General features: G+C 53.0%; 3 protein-coding genes across 4 annotated transcripts in view; 2 read left to right on the top strand and 1 right to left on the bottom strand.

Moving 5' to 3' along the window:
- Positions 1-22,247, top strand: part of LOC129126570 (uncharacterized) — a 246,689-nt gene that overhangs the window by 3,280 nt on the left and 221,162 nt on the right. The gene's annotated exons all lie outside the window — the stretch shown is intronic.
- The window catches only part of LOC129126568 (uncharacterized), a 250,177-nt gene that overhangs the window by 39,363 nt on the left and 188,567 nt on the right, over positions 1-22,247 (bottom strand). Inside the window, 1 exon segment of the mRNA XM_077186300.1 lies at positions 20,490-20,497. Coding sequence (XP_077042415.1) covers positions 20,490-20,497 — 8 coding nt within the window.
- Positions 1-22,247, top strand: part of LOC143695314 (uncharacterized) — a 193,055-nt gene that overhangs the window by 3,445 nt on the left and 167,363 nt on the right. The window contains exon 3 of the mRNA XM_077186597.1: positions 11,437-11,742. Within this exon, the coding sequence (XP_077042712.1) occupies positions 11,437-11,566 (130 nt within the window). The 3' untranslated portion in view covers positions 11,567-11,742. The remainder of the gene's footprint in view (positions 1-11,436; positions 11,743-22,247) is intronic.

Here is a 22,247-nt window from a genome sequence, read left to right as displayed (position 1 = left end):
CAGTCTTGGTCCCAGTGCCAGTTCTGGTGCAGGTTCTGGTCTGGGTCTTGGTCCTAGTCCCGGTGCCGGTCCTGTGGCGCTGCCATCTCAGTTCCAGTGTCAGTCTTGTGGCTGGTGCTGGTTCTGCTGCTGGGTTTGCTCTTGGTCCTGGAGAATTTAGGTCCATTTGTGTGATTTTAGGCCAAACTGGACAGGTTTAGGGTGGGTTTCAGATCCCTTGCAGTGATTTCAAGCCTTTTAGGGTGGATCTTAGGCCCCTTTGCAGATTTTAGGCCAAATCTGTTGGGTTTGAGGGTGGATTTTAGATCCCTTTGAATGATTTAAGCCCATTTGGGTGGGGTTTGGGCCTGTTTGGGTGATTTTAGGATAAACTGGGCAGTTTTAGAGTGGATTTTAGATGCCTTTGGCTGATTTTAGGCCCATATGGGTGGATTTTAGTCCTCTTTGGGTAATTTTACCTTGTAACGGTGATTTTAGGTCCCTTTGTACTATAGATGGCTAATGAGATGATTGGCTCTCGCAATTAAGGGATGGATACTGTGTGAATATTAAGAGAAGCTTTATTGATGTGTGATTATGTTATTGCAGTCTGTTGTTTAGATGTCCCCTGTTCTCCCCACAGTCCCTTTCCCCCCGTTGTTACCATCAGACAGCCTGAGCCATCCAGGACAGGTGGAAAGAAGGCGAGAACAAAGACTTGTTCCTAGGGGAGGGAGCGTGGCAGGACAGCACCTGACCCTCCAATCAAGCTGCAGGAAAGCAGACTCCACCAATAAACAGCAAAGAAGAGTTGACTGACAGACTGTGGGAGGGGCCAGGGTTGGCTGATGCAATCCCGGGGTATCAAAGGCGAAGCGTCCATCTTGAGGACGAGCCAGGCACATGGTAGGCAGCCATGAGGGGAGCTCCCAGGCCTGTTCTTCCTTATTTAGTCCTTTTCTTGTCATTTTGTTAAGGTTGAATAAACCTTTTAAAATTTTGAAAGTCAGCAGTCGTTTCTCACAGTAACCAAGGGTTCCTTTCCTGGAGTTTGGTGCACAGGAGAAACACCAACCATATATTCTCAAGAGGACAAAATGGCACAAAATTTTCCTGGCAAAGATCAGAAAATCAAGAAACTTTGGAAAAAGATTTACTAAAACATCCAATTCAACATAAAACACCATAGCAGTAACTTCATTAACTCAGCCTGTTGCACCCAGAAACGTTTAATCACTTCAGTTGTTGAGGTATCAAAAAATGTTCCATATCAAGAGCATTAGAAGGAGAAGACAGAGAGACAGGAAGACAGAAGCTCTATAGAAAGAAATGCACATGGCTACCAACTGCTGGGGTTCCAGCGTGGGTGAGACACAAACCCCAGCCACGGAGCCCTTGTGACACATCAAGGCCCCTCTGGAGCAAAGAAACCATTGCTGACAGTCCAGAAACTCATGGAACCAAGGGGCCCTTGTGACAACGCAGATCCAAGGACACCACGGTGGCACTATGGAACCTCATGGGAGCAAAGAGACCATTGTGACACTCTGGTGCCTCACGGAATCAGGGGGACCATTGTGAAACTCAGGCCCCCTCTGGAACCAAGGGCCAAGGATGAAGCTGTGGGGCCTGTGGAACCAAGGAGCCGTTGTGACACAGCGGGGCCACAGGGAGCCAAGGGGCCACGGGGACATTGCAAGGGCTCAGGGAAGCCAAGGGGCCATTGTGACACTGCAGAAGAAAGGAGAACATTGTGACACTGCAGGGACTCCTGGAATAAAGGAGACCATGGGGACACTGTGGGTCCTCATGGAACCAAGGGCACAGGGAGCAGGTGTGGCTGGTTTGGCCTCCTGGGGGCTGCTGCACAGGTCTGGCTGACCTTGGCATGTCGAGGGCTGCTCCTCATCTGCCCCTGAAGCACTGGGGCTCTGGGCTCTCCTTCCTATGGGACAGAACTGTCCTGATCCTCTTCCAGGGCCCTATGGCCAAAACTGGGATTCCTTCTCCAAATTCCCTTACATGCAAAGATTGTTCCCAGATGAAATCTGCCAGGAGGGGCAGATCTGGCTGCCTTGGCTACCTGGGGCCACCTCTCATCTGCCTTTGAAACGCTGGGACCATGTGCTTTTATTTCTTGTGGGAAAAAACCCTCCATCTCAACCAGGCACTCATGGCCAAAACTGGGCAACTGCCTCTGGAATTCCTTATATCCAAGGATAGCTCCCAGACAAAAGCTGCCAGACCTGACAAGTCTGGCTGGCCTTGGCTTCCTGAGGGCTGGCCCTCATCTGCCTCTGAAACACTGGGGCTGGGTGCTTTCCTTCCTTATGAAAAGAGCTCTTCTTCCTGTCCAGGCACCCACAGCCAAAACTGAGATTGCACCTCCAAAATGCCCAATGTCCAAGGAAAGCCCCTAGACAAAAGGTGCCAGGAGAGACAGGGCTGGCTGGCTTGGCCTGAGGGTGGCCACCTCTCATCTTCTTCCTCAACACTTGGACTTTGTGCTTTACTTTCCTATGGGCAAAACCACCCATCTTGACCATGGCCAAAACTGGAATTCCCCCTCCAAAACTCCGTACATCCAAGGATTGCTCCCAGGTGAAAGCTGCCAGGACAGACAGGTCTGGCTGCCCTTGGCCTCCTGGGGGTGCCTCTCCCCTGCTGTCCAAACACTGGGGCTGGGTGCTTTCCTTCCTATGGAAAAGAACCGTCCTTCTTATCCATGCAAAAATGGCCGAAATTGGGGTTCCACCTCCCAAATTCCCGATATCCAAGGGTTGCTTTCAGACAAAAGCTGCCAGGACAGAGAGGTCTGGCTGGCCTTGGCCTCTGATGGCTGCCTTTCATCTGCCCCTGAGACACCAGCGGTGTTCTGTGCTTTCCTTCCTATGGAAAAGAACCATCCTTCTCCTCCAGTGTCCATGTCTGAAATTGGGATTCCACCTCTGAAATTCTCAATATCCAAGGGTTGCTCCAGTACCGTCAAGGCTGGCTGGCCTTGGCCTCTGGTGGCTGCGCCTGCAACAGTGGGGCTGGGTTCTTTCCTTCCCATGGAGATCCCTGGGACACTGTGGGGACCTCATGGAACCAAGGGGATCATTGGGGCCCCACAGAAGCCCATGGAACCAAGGGGATCATTGTGGCCCCACTGGAGCCCATGGAACCAAGGGAATCATTGTGGCACCACTGCAGCCCAGGGAACCAAGGGGATCATTGTGGCACCACTGGAGCCCAGGGAACCAAGGGGATCATTGTGGCACCACTGGAGCCCAGGGAACCAAGGGGATCATTGTGGCACCACTGGAGCCCAGGGAACCAAAGGGGCCATGGTGACACAGAGGGGCTCCATGGACCCAGAGACCATTGTGGCTCTGTGGGGCCTGATGGAACCATGGAGACCATTCCAACCTTCAGGGCCTGGTGTCACCAAGGGGGCATTATGACACCTCAGGGCCCCATGGAAGCAAGGGACCATTGGGACACTGTGGGACCCCATGGAACCCTGGGAACATGAAACAGCTCTGGCTGGCTTGGCCTCCCAGGGGCCACCTGACAGCTCTGGCTGATCTTGGGGTGTCAAGGGCTGCCTCTCATCAGCTCCTGGAGCACTGGGGCTCTCTGCTTTCTTGCTATGGAAAAGAGCTGTCTGACTTTTCAGATGCCCATTGCCAAAACGGGTGCTCTCCCTAAAATAATTTCCTCTGTGCAAGGGTATCTCACCAAACAAAACCTGCCAGCTCTGGCTGGCCTTGGCCTCTGGTGGTCACCTCTCATCTGCCCCTGAAACACTGGGGCTCTGTTCCTTCATTCCTATGGAAAAGAACCAGCCTTCTTGTCCAGGGACCATGGCCAAAATTAGAATTTGGCCTCCCAAATTATGGATATCCAAGGATTGCCTCCCTGACAAAAGTAGCCAGGACAGACAGGTCGGGCTGGCCCTGTCCTCTGGTGATTTCTTTAGACACTGAGCTGAATGTTTTCATTTGGAAACACCTTGGAGAGGGCCCAGAGATGTCCCAAGGAGGGGTTTGGAGCCCTTGGGCCCATGAGCACTGTACAGGGACAAAGGAGCTCTGTGCTCAGTGGGGTGGAGACTGAGGACAGTGGAGCAGAGCCATGAGAGTGTTTAAAGAGCGATTTCAGGGATGGTGGATCCTTTTGACATAGTGGAAAACAGCCAGAGAGAGAAAGAATCAACGCCAAGGGCAGCTGGGGAGGCCCAGAGTGGCTGCAGGAGAAAGGAATTTCCCTGTCAGGGCAGGGCTGTGGTGCAGCACGGCCCCAGCAGGAGCCTGGAGCAGCCCCAGGCTCTGTGTGGGCAGGCAGGGGCAGGCAGGAGGCAGAGCTGTCAGCAAAGGAAGGGCCCAGCCAGGTGGGGCAGCCGGGGGATGCCCAGAGCCTGCAGGGACAGAGGCCAGGGCAGGGACACCGTGGGACAGCCTGGGCTGCACAGGGCACAGGGATGGGCAGCAGCTGCAAGACAGCCCTGACAGAGCCAACCTGGGCAGCGCTTTGGCCATGGCTGCTGGCCCTGGGCCTGAGCCAGGAGGGGACAAGTGACCCTTGCAGGCCTGGGGCCTCATGGCCTCCTTGTCCCTGCTCAGCAGCCTGGCAGGGGCCACCCCACGCTCCTGCCCTTGGCATTGCCCATCCCCACATGCCAGTGTCCATCCTGGGAAGAGCCCTGAGCAAGGAGGGAGGGACAGGATCTGCCTGGCCAGGCCCTGGGTCTCAGGCCTTGGCTCTTTACATTCCTGAAACAAATCCAGGTTTGCTCAGCACCAGAGACACCTTTGCCTTGTTTGTCCCCAGCTGCCATCAGTGCCTCCAGTGTTCTGCTCTCCCTGGAACCCGGGGACACTTTCTCAGTGCTGTCCCTCACAGGGATCTCTTTAAAGTACAAGAAACTTCAGTATTTCAATCCCACTTGGAGCTCTTGAGAAGTCTTTGAGCCCACTCTGAGGGACTGGGTGTGATGCAAAGAGCAGCAAAGGCCCAGAGGGTGATTAAAGTCCTTGTGCTGTGTCTGTGCTGCTGAGCTGGGCCGGGCTCCTGGCCCAGAGGCAGCTCCTGGCAAGGGCAGCAGAGCTGCAGAGAGACAGCTCTGGCCAGGAGCAGCTCCTGTGCACAGCCCAGCAGGGCTGGGGCACTGCCAGGGCCCCTCAGGGACACGAGCAGGGCACAGACAGAGCTCCCAGGGGCTCAGCACTGGCCGGGGCTGTGGGATGTCCCCGCGGGGGCTGTGTCACAGCAGCACCTCTGGGGCTGTGTCCCAGAGCCACAGAGCAGCTGGGATGGCAGCAAGGGGCTGAGTGACAGCACAGAGTGGGCTGTGTGACAGCACTGAGGGGGTTGTGACAGCACAGAGCGAGCTGTGACATCACAGAAGGCGGCTCTGTGACATCACAATGTGGGTTGTGACACAGAGTCACAGAGCAGCTGTGAGATGTCACAGAGAAGGCTGTGACATCACAAATCTGCTGTGTGACATCACATAGCAGCTGAATGACATCATATGGAGGTTGTGTGACATAAGAGAGTGGTTGTGTGACATCACCAGGGCTGTGTTACATCACAGGTGGCTGTGTGACATCACGGGGGCTGTGTGACATCACAGGCAGCATTGTGACATCACGGGAGCTGTGTGACATCACAGGTGGCACTGTGACATCACAGGGGCTGTGTGACATCACGGGGGCTGTGTGAGGTCCCTGGGGAGGTCACTCTGCCCCAGCCCCCTCACAGCTCCCCCCAGAGCAGTCCAACCCTGCTCGTGCACAGCAGGGTCCCCTGTCCCCCCGGGTCCCCCCGCCCCCAGCCCCGCAGCCTCCCCCAGAGGATGTTCCACGAGATCGACCCCAGAGCCTGACACGGGGACGGGGGGCCGGGGCCCTGGGGGTGGCACAGGGGGACAGGGACCCCCCGGCAGCGTCCCCGTGTCCCCCAGGGCCAGAGCCTGGGCCAGGGCTCCTTCACCCTGTTATAGATAAATATCATAATATTGGCTTTTTGCAAATATTAAAATGGATTTTATATGTGTGATGTTAAAATAACTTTGGCTAAAGATGTAGTTTTTATTTCTGTTTTAATTTAGCATAGACATAGTAGAGAAATAACTGATATAAGTGTGCTTGTGTTAAACTGCCTGCTTGGATGGGATAACATCCAATGCACACAGAATGAGGACACCTGTACAGATCTGCCAACTATCAGCACTCCCCGTCTGAAGGCAGAGTGCACCAAGGCCCAAAAACTGGAGGTGATAAAGAGAAGGAGCCAAAACCACAGCCAAGAAACACACATGCTCTGAAAAGGCAGACCCAGGGAGGGGCCATGTAAAATCATTCCTGGAATATGTAAAGTAGTTTATGGATATGCATGAGGCTCTATGAATATGCACCAGGCTGATATAAGGGGAAAGGTATTTCAGGGGGTCCCCGAAGGTAACAGGGTGCTCCTGGCTGAGTGCCAAGATGCACCCGGCTGTAATAACCTTTGCTCCATGGTCCTGGTCTTCCATTGTCCTTTATTAAACTTTCTACATTTTCACAGGAGAGTGAACGTGTTTTTCACAAATGGAATCTCAAGGAAACAAGGGTCAGTTGTTAAGCCAAGGCTCTGCTTTGACCAAGTGGGGCCTCATGGGATACAGGTGCCACTGGGACATTGCCAGGTCTGGTAGGAACAAGGCTCCATTATTGCACAGTGTTACAGATGAGTAATGTCATAGTTGGGTCTCACAGTGAGGAGATAGATACTATGTGTGTGTTAAGATGTGTAGTGATGTTATTGTCATCTGTCCCCCATAGTCCTCTTCCCCTCCCCTTGTAATGGCCTTGGTGGTTGGGGCATTTGGGGAGGGCAGGTTTGTCACTGGAAGGCAGGCATGGCAACACCTGCTCTCCAGTCAGGGTGCAAGAAAGCATTCTCCACCAATGGACGGCCACAAAGAGTTACCTGACAGACTTTGGGTGGGGCTAGGATTGCCTGGTGCAACACCAAAAGCCTAAAAGGAGGAGCAGCCAATTTGTGAAGGAGCCATGTGGCTGATAGCCACGGGGTGGGGAAGGGCTCCCAGTGCTGTGATTTCTCCTGTTTCAGTCCTTTGTTGTCATTTTTTTCAAGGTTGAATCAACCTTAAAATTTTAAAAGTAGCGGTCATTTGTCACAGACAGCAAGGCCTCAGGGCGCCCAGGAGAGCGGCGTGACAATGACATCTTGGGGAACCAAGTGTCACCTGCAAACACAACGGGGCCTCATGGAAGCCAGGGGCCACTTGGATATTGCCAGGGCAGGTGGAACTCAGTGTCCATTGTGACACAGCACAGCCTCGTGGAACTCAGCAGAGCATTGGGACAGCCTGGAATCTCATGGAGCCAAGGCTCTGCTTTGGCAAAGTGGGGCCCACAGGACACAGGTGCCACTGGGACATTGCCAGCTCTTGTGGAACCCAGTGTCCACTGTGACACAGCAGAACCTCATGGAAACATGGGGGCCACTGTGACGCAATGGAATCCCATGGAAGCAAGTGTCAGTTGTGAACGCAGCAGGGCCTCACAGAACCCAGGGGCAACGGGGACCGTGCTGTGGCTCGTGGGAGCAAGGGGCCATTGTGACCCAGCGGGGCCTCCTGGAACCCAGGAGAACATTGTGGGCCCATGGATCCTCATAGAAGCACGGCCCCGTTGTGACAAAGTGCAGCATCACAATGGTCTCCTGGGTTCCATGAGTCCTCGCTGTGTTTAGAATTGACACTTGGTTCCCCAAGATTCCATGGCAGCCCTCTGCTCTCCTGTGATTTGAGGCTGTGCTGTGTCACAATGGACACTTGCTTCCTCCAAGGCTGGAGATGTCCCAGTGGCACTGGGTTTCCATGAGGCCGCGCTTTGTCACAATGGGGCCTTGCTTCCATGAGATTCCATTGTCCCACAATGGTCTCCTGGGTGCCACAAGGCCTGCCTTTGTCACAGTGGAACCTTGCTTGCACCAGCCCTGGCAATGTCCCAGTGGCACAGGGGTTCCAGGAGACCCTGCCGTGTCACAATGGGCCCTTGGTTCCATCAGGTTCCATTGTGTCCCAGGGCTCTCCTAGGTCCCATGAGGCCTTGGTCTGACACAGTGGTGTCTTGCTCCTACCAGGCCTGACAATGTCCCAGTGGCACCTGTGTCCCATGAGACCCCACTTGATCAAAGCAGAGCCTTGCTCCCATGAGATTCCACTGTGTCACAATGTTCTGCTTGGTTTCATGGGAACCTGATGTGTTGACAATTGATCCTTGGATCCTAGAGATTCCATTGCATCACGGCTGTGTCCTTGGTTCCGTGAGGCCCAGCTTTGTCACAACTGGACCCTGGTTCCATGAGATTCCATTGTATCACAGCGGTGTCCTTGGTTCCATGAGGCCCTGCTGGGTCACAGTGAAGCCTTTGTGCCATTCGTTTCCATGGTGCCACAATGGTCTCCAGCATTCCATGAGGCCATGCAGCAAAAGAGTGGACTCTTGAATCCATGAGTTTCCATTCCATCAGGATGATCTCTTGCATTCCATGAGGCCCTGCTGTGTCACTAAGGAGCCTTTGTTCCATGTGTTCCCTTTGGGACACCATGGTCTCCAGTGCTCCATGAGGCTGAGCCGTGAAACTCTGGGCTCTTGGTTCCATGAGATCCCAGCACGGTGTCACCATGGTCTCCTGGGTCCTGTAACAATTCACACTTGGTTCCATGAGATCCCACCATGGTGTCACCATGGTCTCCTGGGTCCCATGAGGGCCCCTCTCTGTGCCACAGTGTTTGCCTTGGTTTCCTGAGAAGCTGATGTGTTGACAGTTGACCCTTGGTTCCTTGAGATTCCATTGCATCCCAGCGGTGTCCTTGGTTTCATAAAGCCCAGGTTTGTCACAAGGGAGCTGTGGTTTCAGGATATTCCATGGTGCCACAATGGTCTCACCACTCTCTGAGGCTGCACAGTGAAACAGTGGACACCTGGTTCCATGAGATTCCGTGGGGTAACAGTCAATTCTTTTGCTTCTTTTCTGCCAAGGTCGGGATGAAATCCCAAGACAGCATTTCTTGTTTGGACTCAGGTGTTCATTAGCTCTTGTCTCTAGAACAGTCTCACAAGCTGTGAGTTCTGCAGCACTTTGCTAACAAGGTAAAAATGGAGCCCCATCTCTCTCTCTCTGCAAGGTCTTTTGAGGATAAACTGTCCAATTAAGAAATGACACCTAAATTACTTTTACTTTTAACCCAATAACCAAGCAGCCGTGCCCAACATAAGGGACTTTTTTATCCAATTACACAATACCACCCAAACCCGAGGAGGAGGAGGAGGAGGAGAAGGAGGAGGAGCAGGAGGAGGAGGAGGAGAAGAAGAAGAAGAAGGAGATGAAGGAGATGAAGGAGAAGAAGGTAAAGAAGGAGGAGAAGGAGGAGAAGGAGAAGGAGAAGGAGAAGGAGAAGGAGAAGGAGAAGGAGAAGGAGAAGAAGGCAAAGAAAAAGGATCAGCCTCCGCCCTAAAACCTCCATCTTGCTTTATCTATATTACTATATTCTAAAACTTTAACTCCAAGTTGTCCACCATGTGATATTCCACCCTTCTAATCAAACTCCACACCCATAATCCCAGTTCTATCATTCCATTTTGGAAGCCTTCTCCACAGCCTCAGGTCAAATGCAGTGTTCTCTTGGGGGTCAGTGTCTGCCAGCTCAGAAAGTCCAAAATTCTCAGCAGCCCGGGTTCCAACAGGTAACAATGTTCTCCTGTGTTCCAGTAGGTTCCATTGGGCCTGGCTCTGTCACCATGGACACCTGGTTCCATGGATTCCATGGGGTGACAATGTTCTCCAGTGTCATCATGGACACCTGCTTCCATGGATTCCATGGGGTGACAATGTTCTCCCGTGTCACCATGGACACCTGGTTCCATGGATTCCATGGGGTGACAATGTTCTCCAGTGTCACCATGGACACCTGGTTCCATGGATTCCATGGGGTGACAATGTTCTCCAGTGTCACCATGGACACCTGGTTCCATGGATTCCATGGGGTGACAATGTTCTCCAGTGTCACCATGGACACCTGGTTCCATGGATTCCATGGGGTGACAATGTTCTCCAGTGTCACCATGGACACCTGGTTCCATGGATTCCATTGGGTGACAATGTTCTCCAGTGTCACCATGGACACCTGGTTCCATGGATTCCATGGGGTGACAATGTTCTCCAGTGTCACCATGGACACCTGGTTCCATGGGATTCCATGGGGTGACAATGTTCTCCAGTGTTCCATCAGGCCCGGCTCTGTCCCCATGGACACTCGGTTCCATGGGCAGTGTCCGTGTCCCAGTGGCACCTGTGTTCCATGGCACCCCTGTCTGACCAGGGACAGTTTGTTCCAGGACATTCCATGGAGTCCCAGCGGTCACTTGGGTTCCATGCAGGTGCCTGGGCAGCGGGAGCTCAGCCCAAATATCCTGGGGGTCCCTGGGCTGGTGTTTGTTGGGGGGAACCTTTGGATCTTGCAGGGCTCCAAAGCTGAGCTGCGGATGCCCCTTGGGACAGAGTGGAGCAGCATGGAAGCCAGGAGACCCTGATGGAGCCAGGAGAGGCTCATGGAAGCCAGGAGACCCTGATGGAGCCAGGAGACCCTGATGGAGCCAGGAGAGCCTGATGGAAGCCAGGAGACCCTGATGGAGCCAGGAGACCCTGATGGAGCCAGGAGACCCTGATGGATCCAAAGCTGCAGCGGGACACAGAGGGACCTCATGGGAGCCCGGGCTGGGGGAATCCTCAGGGCTGTGCAAGGAAAGGTTCAGCACAAGCAGCCCTGGAGCGAGATGTGCAGTGTGAAACAGGCCCATCACTTGTTTTTTAAATTTTAAAAGTTTAATAGAAATAAAATGGTTATAAAAATAGCAATACAATTAGAGTAACAATAATTTGGACAATTTGAATTTGGACAATATGAGACAATAGAGAGAAAGGGTTATGGAGGTCCGGGTACCTTTTTCTGGGCACCACGAGCCCGAAAAGGGACACCCGTTAACAAAGGATTAACCCTTAAAAACAACAGCCTGTTGCATATTCATACACTTCATCCAGGATGCATAAATTCCATTCAAACACAGGATTCTGTCTGGGCAGTGCCACCTTCTTCCTCCGAATCCTAACAGCGCCTTCGAGGCGGGAAAAAGTTCATTTCTTCTGATAAGAGGGCAAGAAATTCCTTTTCTCTGAAAGATTTAGGTGTCCTGTGGCTGCTATCACACTGCAAGTCCTTTCTTTAAAAAAAGAATCCTTCATAGCATCATTTCTATTTTAACATTTTTTATAACCTAAAACTATATTTAACACAAGAGAATTAATACAGCATTGCTTTCTAACACAAGACATATAATATTAATTTTAATATTTGCGAAAAGCCAATCATAAAATACATGCATTTTTCACATGCAGGCAAAGCCAGCGAGGCAGCAGAGCAAGAGAGAGAGCAGAGCCAGCGACACAACAAACGCACCGAGAGCGAGAGAGCAAGTTTGAACAGAGCTTGCAAAGGGCAAAATCAGCTCAGACCAGGTTAGACTGAAGAACAAGGAGCACCAGGCATGGGCTGATGGTCCAGGTAAAAAGTTCCAGCGTGAGGAGGACGACAGAAGCCTTCATCAAAAGAGCACCAGAAGACTGAGGGCCGCCACAGGAGGAACGGACGCAGGCGCTGAAGCCACACACGGCTGTAAAACCGGGACACAGCTTTATGCAAATGTGAGTATGCTAATGAAGTGTTGTAATTGTGACTTTTAAAATGGAGCTGAAGGCCAAAGGAGACCGAGTGGGTTTTTGCCAGAGAGATCCCCCTCGCTCCCAGCGCTGGATACACAAATCCCTGCTCTGTCTGACTGCAGAGTTTGATTTCCTCGCCCAGTTTGTCCCACTCCCCCTTTCCCTGCCCTCTCCTCCCCTCTCCCAATCCCATTTATGGGATTTGGGGTCATTTATTGGATTTGGGGTCATTTGGGGCATTTGGGGTCATTTGGGGGATTTGGGTTCTTTGTGCGCCTTTGGGGTTATTTGGGGGTTTTTTTTGGGGTTATTCAGGGTAAATTTGGGATAATTTGGGGTAGTTTTTCACATTTTGGGGTTTTTAGGGCCGTGTGTGTGGGGGATAATTCAGGGCCAGTTCCGTGTGGGTTTGGGATCATTTTATGGGATTGGAGGGGATTTTAATGGATTTAAATAGGAATTTAGTAGGATTTTAATGGGATGTAATGGGGTTTAATAGGAATTTAATGGGATTTAATGGGATTTTAATGGGATTTTATGGACTTTTAATGGAATTTGATGGGATTGTAATGGAATTTTATGGGATTTTAATGAGATGTCATGGGATTTTAATGGAATTTAATAGTATTTTATTGGATTTTAATGGTGTTTAATGGGAATGGAGTGGAATTTAATGGGATTTTTATGGGATTTTAATGGGATTTGATGGGGGTTTCCCCCAGTCCACAGCATTGCCCCAGTCCACAGCTCCCTCCCACCTCAATTTGGGGGTCCCATCCCCCTCTTCCCCCCGCTCTCCCGCCCCTTCCCCATCGTTCCCCCAGTCCCCAATCCCCTCCCCCGTGCTTGGTTTTGGGGGTTCCAGGCCCCTCCTGCTCCCTTTGGGGGTCCCGACCCCCCTTTGGTTGAATTTGGGGCCCCCCCGCCCCCCTTCTCCCCGCGCCCCCCGCTCCCCCCGCGGCCGGGGGGGCTCCCAGCGCCCCCAGTGCCACCAGTGCGGCCCCAGCTGCCCCCGCACGCCCCATCCCCACCGCCGGGGTCACCGCCCCCCGCCCCAAATTCCGCTCCTGGGCACTGAGAGCCATCAGCGACAAACGCTCTGATTGGCTGGGAATGGCCCCGCGCAGTCTCTGATTGGCCAGCGCTGTGAGAGGCGCTGGGTTCTGCCCGGCACGCGATGAGTCACAGCCGAGCCGGGCGCTGATTCGCTGGAAATCGCCGGGCGGGGCCAGTGCGCCGAGTGTCTGCCCGGCAACGGGATCGTCATCAGCGCCCCGCGCTCTGATTGGCCAGGATCTGTTTCGGGCTGGGGACGGGAGGAACTGGGCACCCCCAGGAGCCACTCTGGTTTGGGGCTTTCGATCCCCCCTCGGCCCTCGGGGCGGCCCTGGGGCCACCCCAACACCCCCAAAATGGGGAGGGTCCGCGGGGCCCTTTGGAACCCCCAGAAATGGGCGGGGAGCGGCAGGAGCCGCCCCAAAAAGGGATGGAAGGGTCCGGGCCGGGAATGGGGGAGGCTCTGGGGATGGCTCCGGCCCGGATCGGGGCGGGCTGGGATTGAGGGAGGCTCCGTTCAGCGGCTGGGGAGGGGCTGGGCCTGGGGAGGGCTCCGGGATTGTGGGGATGGGGCCATTCCGGGACTGCGGCGGGGCCTCTCCCGGGGGTTGGGGTCCGGCATTGGCTCAGGGACCCTCCCCGTTCCTGTTCCGCTTCCCGATCCCGTTCCCGATCCCGATCCCGCCGCTGGCTCCAGGGAATGTCCCTGATCTTAACCCCGACCCCAAACCCGAGGTGAGGTCAAACATTGGGGTCAAACACCCCAAATCCTGGGGTCAACTCCCCGGACCCCAAATCGTGGGGGTTCAAACACTGGGGGGGGCCAAACACCCCCAGACCCAAACTCTGCGATCTCAACCTCCCCCCCTCCGCCCCCCAGCCCGAACCCCAAATTTTAGGCCTTAAACCCCCCAAATCGCAGATCCTGGGGTGTCAAACACTCTGCAATTTGCAAATGTTGGGGTTAAATCCCCCTGACCCCAAATCCTGGGGTTTGAAACATTTGGGGTGTCCAACACCCCCTGTTCCCAAAGTCTGGGGTCAAACACCCCCAAATCCCAAATCCTGAGATGTCAAACACCCCCAACCCCCAAAGTTTGGGGTCTAAAGCCCCAATCCCCAACTCCAGGGGTTTGAAATATCTGGGGTGTCCAACCCTCCTCATCCCCAAAGTTTGGGGTCAAAGCCCCCAATCCTAAAACTTTGGGGTCAAAGCCCCCCCGATCCCAAACTCTGGGGTGTCAAATCCCCCTGATCCCCTCAACTTTGGGGTTAAGTCCCCCCAATTCCCAAACTTTGGGGTCAAAACCCCCTGACCCCAAATCCTGGGGTTTGAAACATCTGGGGTGTCCAACCGCCCTGATCCCAAATTTTGGGGCTCAAACCCCTTTGATCCCCAAATCCTCGGGACAAAAGCTCTTAAACCCCAAATCCTGGGAACAAAAACCCCCAAATCCCAAACCCAGGGGTGTCAAACGTCCCCAATTCCCAAAGTTTGGGGTCAAAAATCCCCAAACCCTGAGGTGTCAACATCCCCTAAACCCCAAATTTTAGGATCAAACCCCCCAATTCCCAAAGTTTAGGGTTAAACACCCCCAAACCCTGAATTTTAGTATCACCCACCCCCGGTCCCAAAATTTGGGGTTATTTGCGGTTTATTTGGGGCAGCTCCAGGTGCAATGTCTGCAGAGAGACCCTGGGTACAATGCTGGGAAAAACCCCAATAACCCCTCAGGAACCCCAAAACCCCTGGGGGCTGGGAAAGGGGATTTGGGGTGAAAGAAGAAGGATTTGGAATGCACAAAGAAGGATTTGGGATGGAGAGAGGGGATTTGGGTGGGAAACTGGGTCCCTTTTTGGCGCAGGAGATCTTCCTGGCGCTGCTCTGGGTGATGCTGAAGCCCTGCAGGGCCTCGCGGGCGGCGCCCGCCTGCACCTCGGGCTCCAAGTGCACCCAGGCGATGTCGCGGGGCCCGGGCACCAGGGCAGCTCCTGAACCCCGGGAACCTGGGCTGGGAACGGGGCCAGGAGAGCCCCAGACACCCGGGAGTGTTCCCCAGACACCCGGGAGTGTTCCCCAGACACCCGGGAATGTTCCCCAGAAACCTGGGAATGTTCCACAGATACCCGGGAGTGTTCCCCAGAAACCTGGGAATGTTCCCCAGACACCCAGGAATGTTCCCCAGAAACCCGGGAATGTTCCCCAGACACCTGGGAATGTTCCCCAGACACCTGGGAATATTCTCCCCCAAAAATCCAGAAATGTTCCCCCCCAAATGGAGAAATGTTCCCCAAAAAATCCAGAAAGGTTCTCAAAAGAACGCCTGAAACTTTTCCCCCAAAAATCCTGAAACATTCCCAAAGAAATCCAGAAATGTTCCTCCAAAAATCCTGGAACATTCCCAAAAAATGAGGAACTTTCCCCAGAAAATCCAGAAACATTCCTCCCCAAGCTATACAAAACTAACCCCATTCCCCATGCAGAAACATTCCCAAAAACTCCAGAAACATCCCCCAAAATCCAGAAATCCCTCCCCAAAAAATCCAGAAGAGCCCCACAAAAAATTCAGAAAATTCTCCCTAAAAAATCCAGAAATTTCTACCAAAATTCAAGAAATTTCCTCCCTAAAATATCCAGAATTCCTCCCCCCCAAATCCTGGTCTTTCCCAAAACTCCAGACATTCCCCCAAAATCCCGATCCTTTCCCCAGACAATCCAGCCCCAAGCCCCCCTCACCCCTCTCGCCCCCCAAGCCCCAGAAGCCCCCAATGCCCAAAGGGCCCGGAATGCCCGGGATGCCCGGGATGCCGGGATTGCCCCAGATCTCCCTGGGTGCAGAGCATGGGGAGCAGCAGCTCCTTGGGCTCCTCAGGGAGCGGGGCAGGAACAGGATGTGCTTCGGGGCTCTGCCCACAGCTGGGGAAACGGGAGAAAAACCCCAACAGCAGCAACAAATCTGCCCCAAACCTGCCCCAAGCAGGCCCCAAATCTGCCCAAAGTCACTCTGGATACACACCAAACCATCTGCCCAAAATCCCACCAAAATCCTCCATGCTTTGACCCAGGGCTGTCTCGTCATTTTTAAGTCTTTTTCACAGTTCCAAGAAATGATATCTCAGCTTGGTGGGAAGCCTCCTCTAAACTGATGGCATTGTGACATCTACTCTCAGCAATCAGATGCAGCCCCAATGATTATTACAGAACCACTCCCACAGTTTGCTGGGTTTAAAGCATCTCTGTGCTGAGGGAATTTTGGAGGAGACAGCTCTTGCATGGTTCATTAGTCTGTCGCCCCCAGACCTTTACTCCTCAGCGCTGTTCTCAAGAGCCTTGTTTTAAATGACGTTCAGGGAATTCTCTCCCACTTAGAGCTTGGGTGGGGGCCAGGCCTTGGCTCTGCCTGGACGGGAATTTGCCAACAGACCCAGATGTTTTCTGCATCAAAACTGGATTTGAGTTGCTTTGGCTTGGCCATCTGACCCTCTAGACATGACAGTTGAACTCTTTTTAAAGGCAGCTTGGGAATTATTATCTGGAAATAATGATCCAAGTCCCCCCTGAATCGAGGTTTGTCAGCTGTTTGCAGACTCTGGGATGATGGTACATTATTGCAGACATTGCTATTTACCTCATTCCACCTACGTTGTTAGCTTTGTCTGCTATTTGAAATGTTCCTGATTGTTGTATCCAAATTCTTCCTAATTGCTCTAAGTTTCTTGTCCACTGCATGTATTATTTTACTTTGATGTTGCTTCATGCTCATAACAAAAGACATGCATCTCATTCTTAAAAAACAAAAAAGAAGAGGAATGAGCACCTTAAGAACATTCAAATAATGCAATATGAACATGAGACATTTGGACAAGGAATCATTTTGAATAATGCAATATTTACATGAGGAATTTGGAAACAAGATCATCCCATCTAAATCCCAATGGAGTGTACCACAGTGCAGCCTGATTGATTCATTCCCTTCAGAAGATGTGCCTGTGTTTTATCACCAGCAGCTCAAAGCAGTCACCTGTTCATTCCATCAGATACTGATCAGCTCTGAAGAAATGAGGCCCAGTGCAGAGAGAAATAACCTCATCCCCTTGCAGCCTTTGTGGCCAGAGCAGGAGCAGGAGGAGGCCTGGCCAGACACGGCTGTGTCTGGAAACTGCCAGAGGCAATTTGCCAGCAAAAGCCTCCTGGCATCCTCATGGTACAGAGCTCCTACAAACCTTCTCCAGTTATTCCCTGTTCCAGCTGCCAGGGGACATTCAGTGGTGTCAAAGATCAACATTTCCAGCTCAAAGACTTTCTCACACTTCTCAACTCATTGGAAACAATGGCCATTTCTTTCCATTTCCCTAAGAGACATTGGACATTATTCTTTTGCCTTCTCATGCTGCAATACCCTGTGTCAATGACTTGATGGAATTTGGTAAGTTTTGTGGATTGTAAGTGGTCTTTTATCCATCTTATCCCATATCTAACAGATAACCAGTGATAACCTTGATGAGATAATGCCCTGACAAGAGTGAGCTGTTTCAGCATCAGAACATAGGAGCCTTTTTTAAATGAACAAGAAGGGGGAGATGTCACAGGCAGGTGGGATAATGATAAAAGAAAGGCCTTATGAAATCAGGCCTTGTTCTGCCACATTAACAGCTGGCCTGCCATCTCTTCTGAGTGCAGCTAAGCAGTTACAAGTTCCCATGGGAAGCTCTTGTGAGAATGAGACTTTGTGAACAATCTGTTCTGAGAGTGAAAAACAAATGCACCTGCAACAACAAGGGATTTGTCCGTGAGAATCAGTGAAGAGAACAGGTAAACAATACAACAGAGAGATTTGATGCACAAGTAAAATCTATTTTATTAACAAGTAATAGAATAACCTGCAAGAAATCTATGAACTAACTAAAGTTGCACATGAGGTCTGTCAAACTGTGTAAAATGAGTTGTGTGAATAAAGAGTAAAGAGTTCTTCTCCAGCTCAGCTGTGTCCTCTGGGATTTGAGTTCCCCCCTTCTTTGGGGCTTTGGGTTCCCCCTTCTTTGAGGCTTTGGTTTTCTTCTTCTCTGGGATTTTGGTTTCCTTCTTCTTTGGGGCCTTGGTTTCCTTCTTCTCTGGGTCTTTCTTTTCCTTCTTCTCTGGGGCCTTGGTTTCCTTATTTGGGATTTTGGTTTCCTTCTTCTCTGGGGCCTTGGCTTCCTTCTTCTGTGGTTGTTTGCTTTTCCCCTTCTCTGGTTTTGGGGGTTGCTTCCCCACAGAGACACCCTTCTTTCCTTCTTCTGCCTCTCTTCCTCCTTCCCCCTCTCTCCCTCCTCTAAGGCTTTTGCCTCCTCCTCAAGCTTTTGAGCCGGCTGCTTCAGCTCCCTTGTGCAGACAAAACAGAAACCATGGCTGAGAGTCCCCACCAGAAACTTGGGCTCCCCAGTCCTGGCTGGCCCTGCACTTCATTCCTTGACCCTGAGGCCATTCCCGTGAATTCTCCTCCAGCCACAGGGCTTGGGAACATCCCAAGGGAGGGCATTGGTGGAAGGGGACCTCCAGGCCCAGCCAAACCTCAGCTTTGCCATCAGAGGCTCTTGACTGTGCCAGCTCCCTCTGAAGGCACAGCCAGACCCCTCCAGGCCCTGCCCAAGGCTGATCCAGCAGCTCTCTGTGCTGCTGCCTGAAAACGCCCTTTGTCTCTTGGCTTCCCAGTTTAGAGCAGAGCACAGATTGCTGACAGCTGCTCATCTCCCCTACAATTCTTACTCAGCTCATTCAGCCCCCTTCCCCCTGGGCATGGCTGAAGCATGATTTTAAAGAGTTCAGATTTCAGCTGAGGCTTAGAAGCAATTCCCATTGATCAGGATGTAAGTTAGACAGGCAGACCATAGGTTAATGATTGTGAGATGCTTAAGCCGGAGCTGATTGTTCTATTGTTTACCATTAGGAGCTTCTTTCTAGAAGGAAGTGGAGTCAGTGAAGTGTTATAAGAACATCTTGAAACCAGGAGAACAATGGTTTAGCACCTGGGCTTGATGTCAATCAGTCACTAAGCAGGGGACCTTGGATGGTGCCAGAGGGTCACAGAGACCTGATGAAGACATTCCTGACTTCATCCCTTAAGACCACGGACCCAATTCGAGACCACGGACCCAATTCAAGGGAAGAATTGCACAGGTGTGAAGGACCAATGAGCTCATTTGAATACAGAGCGGGGATGGGAGGTGCTGGGCTTGTGCAGATGTGTTGTATGTAAGATCTTGGGCAATAAAGAGAGGGCAAAGAACCTTGGGCAGCGCGGTCGCGCCTTTTAGGGACGGCTCTGGTGCCGCCCGCCGGTGTTAATAAACACACCACTGTCTAACTCTAATTAGTTAGAGAGTCTCTGCCCGTGATCTTGGGCTTTAACGACCCATAGCCTGCTCCTTCATGAGAACAATGCTGTCAGTCAGAAAGCAGAGGCTGCAGGAACTCCTCTCCTGCAAGGCAGGCTCTTGTCAGGCAGATTTCCTGCTGGAGCCCAGCTGGGACCAAGCAAACCAGTGCTGGCTGCCACGGAAACCATTGGAAGCAGCCTCGTCCCTCTCCTCCCCATGAAACCAACTCCAGCCTGGCCTGAAGAAGTCCTGATGCACAGGCTGGCTTGGAGCACCTCCACTCCCAGCTCCAGCCTGGGCCTGTGTGTCCTGGGCTGGGCTGCCTTGCTGGAGCTGAGCTTCTCCTGTGCTTGCCCACGGCTGCAGCTGCAGGGGAGCCTAAAGGACAGGAGCTTTTCTGGCTGCTGTCCCAGCATAAGGAGAGCCCTGGCACATCAGCAGTGCAAGGGCTTCATCTGGGGCAGGAGCAGGGCCCAAAGCAAGGTTTGCTCTGTGCCCCATGCCTGCCCATAGCACAATCCCAGTGCTTTGGTGAAGAAGGGAGATGATGGAGAAGATGCCACTCAACACCATGGACTTGCAGACCCCTCTAGAGGCAGTGCCAAGGCAAGCCCAGAGCCCAGCTCCCTGCAGGCAGCAGCTGAGCCAGGAGGGCTCAGCACTCAGATAGAGAAGAAGATGTTGTGTCTCAACAGGAGAAGGTCCTTCCTCTCTTGGCAGCCAGGGAGCTCAGAGTGGCCATGCCTGTGTTGCTGCTGCCTTTGCTGTGCAGCACCTCTGAGCTCAGAGTCCTTGGAGCAGGGGAGCCCTGCAGGGACAATAACCCATGGCAGAGCAGGAGCCCATGGAAGGCTGACTCACCTGTCCCTGAGAGGGGCCTGGGAGCCACAGTTGATCTCGGGGGGCTCAGGGAGGAGCTGACACGTGAGGCCTCCCCGGGCACCAGCCCCTCGTAGCTGGGGCCTCCCTCCACGTGGCACAGCTCCGGGACACTGCAGGTGCTGCTGAGGTGGCCAGAGAAGGTGGAGGAGACCTGCTGGCTCTCTCCTGGCTGCAGCACACCTGGCAGGGGCAGGATACTGAAAGCCTGGGGGGAAGACAGGAGAGATTGAGGTGCTGAGCATGGAAATGGATGCAGAAGAGCATCTTGGAGCAAAGGGCAGCTGTAGCCGGAGGGGCCTATTCCCCAAACACTGCCAGAATCACCCTCACCTCATCCTGCATCCATGCCACTGACCAGGGCAGGGACCATGGGCAAAATCTTCTCCCACACTCACGGGCCAATGCCTTAATTAGTACATGACATGAAAGGGAGCTGGGATGTCTCCTGGCAGTAGAAATTCTCTCTGATGCACAATTTGCCTTTAAAAAGTTTAAAAGCTTCCTGCTTTTAGAAAAGGAGGAGACTCAGAGTGAGAGCTCCTGGAGCTGAGGGAAGGAGTCCAGCCCAGCTCATCTGACTCCTGAGGCTCTTGCCCTCTCTCTCTGATTTAAATGCTGCTTTCTCAAGGTGCTGCAGCAAAAGCTCCTGCCAAAATTTCCTGTGGAGCACCTGAGGAGTTCCAGGGGGAGCAGTGCCCTGCACAGGTGCTGCCCAGCGTCCTTGGGCAGCCCTGCAACGTGTCCTGCACGGCCTCTCCAACAAGCAGCTGCTCCAGCAGCCCTTTGTGATGGGCCTGCAGGGATGGGAGGCCCCTCTGTGGCCAGTGCTGAGGGCCCCCAGCGGCACTGGCAGCTCCAGCCCTGCTGGCCACGCTGACAATGGGCAGGGAGACAGATTCCCTCCTGCCTTCTCCGCTCCCAGGGGAGCGTGCGCCACGTCCAGGGAGCACCTGAACCCCTCCGAGCCTCGTGGCAGGTGAGGGTGCTCAGGAGTTGGTGCTGGCACCTGGAAAACAAGCCATTTTCTGTGCTGGGAGGCAGAGACAGCCACTTTGCAAAGTCTCCCTTTGTCAGACAGCTCCAGGGCCAGCAGGGCAGCAGCAGCTCTGGGGGAAAGCAGAGCCCTGCAAACAGGGAGTCTGGCTGCCTTGGGAAGAGGCTCCATGGAGATCAGGATCATCCCAGCTGGCTCTGGGAGGGAAGCTGGAGATCTGACCAGGATGATGCAGGGAAAAGCCTCATCTTACACTGGGAAGGAAACAAGGCACAAAATCCCACACTCAGCACAGGCCTGTAGGATCTGAGTCAGCTTCTCCAAGGAAAACTCTCCTGTTTCTCCCTCCCCCTCAGCCCATGTCCAGCCACTGGCCCTGCTGCCCAGCCCACTGTCAGGGCACAGCCCAGCAGGGCAGCAAAAAGGGAGCTCAGCATGAGCAGGACTTGGTGCTGGCAGGCTGGGGAGGAGCACAAGCACGGCATGGACAAGAAAATCCACCTCTGCTCCTGAAGAGTGGGGAAAATCCTGCACTTCTTTCAGGGCTGCGGCTGGCTCCTCCACTTTTCTGACCTTGGAATGCCTCCATTGAGATGCCAAGGAACCCAAACTGCTTCTCTTCCCCTTTGGTGGGTGGGGTTTGACTTTAGGAGGGTAAAGCTCATCTCTGGAAAATAAGATAACCATGAACAGGGACCTGCAGTGGGAGGGAGGGACACCTGCACCAGCAGGAGCTGTTTGTGCCTCCCATCCCTCCTGTCCTTCTCCACAGCAGCCTGGGCCTGTTTTCCCCGGCAGAATCTCTGTCCCTGTGCACCCTGCCAGGAGCAGCTGCACACAAAAAATCCAGGAGGGTCTGAGTGGGATTTTTTGGGATTTTTGGGGGGATCTCACCTGTTTTTTGTTTTATTTTTGGGGGTTTCTCCTGGATTTTTTGGGGTGGGTTTGGGATTTATTTGGGGTTTTTTTTGGGGGGGTCTCACCTGGATTTTTTGGGGGGGGTCTCACTTGTTTTCTTCGGGAAAAAAAAATCTTTGGGATTTTTGGGGGGGGTCTCACTGGGATTTTCGGGGGGGGGTCTCCCCTGAATTTTTGAAATTTTTTTTGCTGAGGTGTCTCACCTGGACTTCGGGTTTTTGGGGATTTTTTGGGGAGGATCTCACCTGGATTTTTTGGCATTTTTGGGGAATCTCACCCA

The sequence above is a fragment of the Agelaius phoeniceus genome, chromosome 15, assembly GCF_051311805.1.
Source record: "Agelaius phoeniceus isolate bAgePho1 chromosome 15, bAgePho1.hap1, whole genome shotgun sequence".
Taxonomy (NCBI): Eukaryota; Metazoa; Chordata; class Aves; order Passeriformes; family Icteridae; genus Agelaius; species Agelaius phoeniceus.
This window is presented reverse-complemented; position numbering and strand designations above follow the sequence as displayed.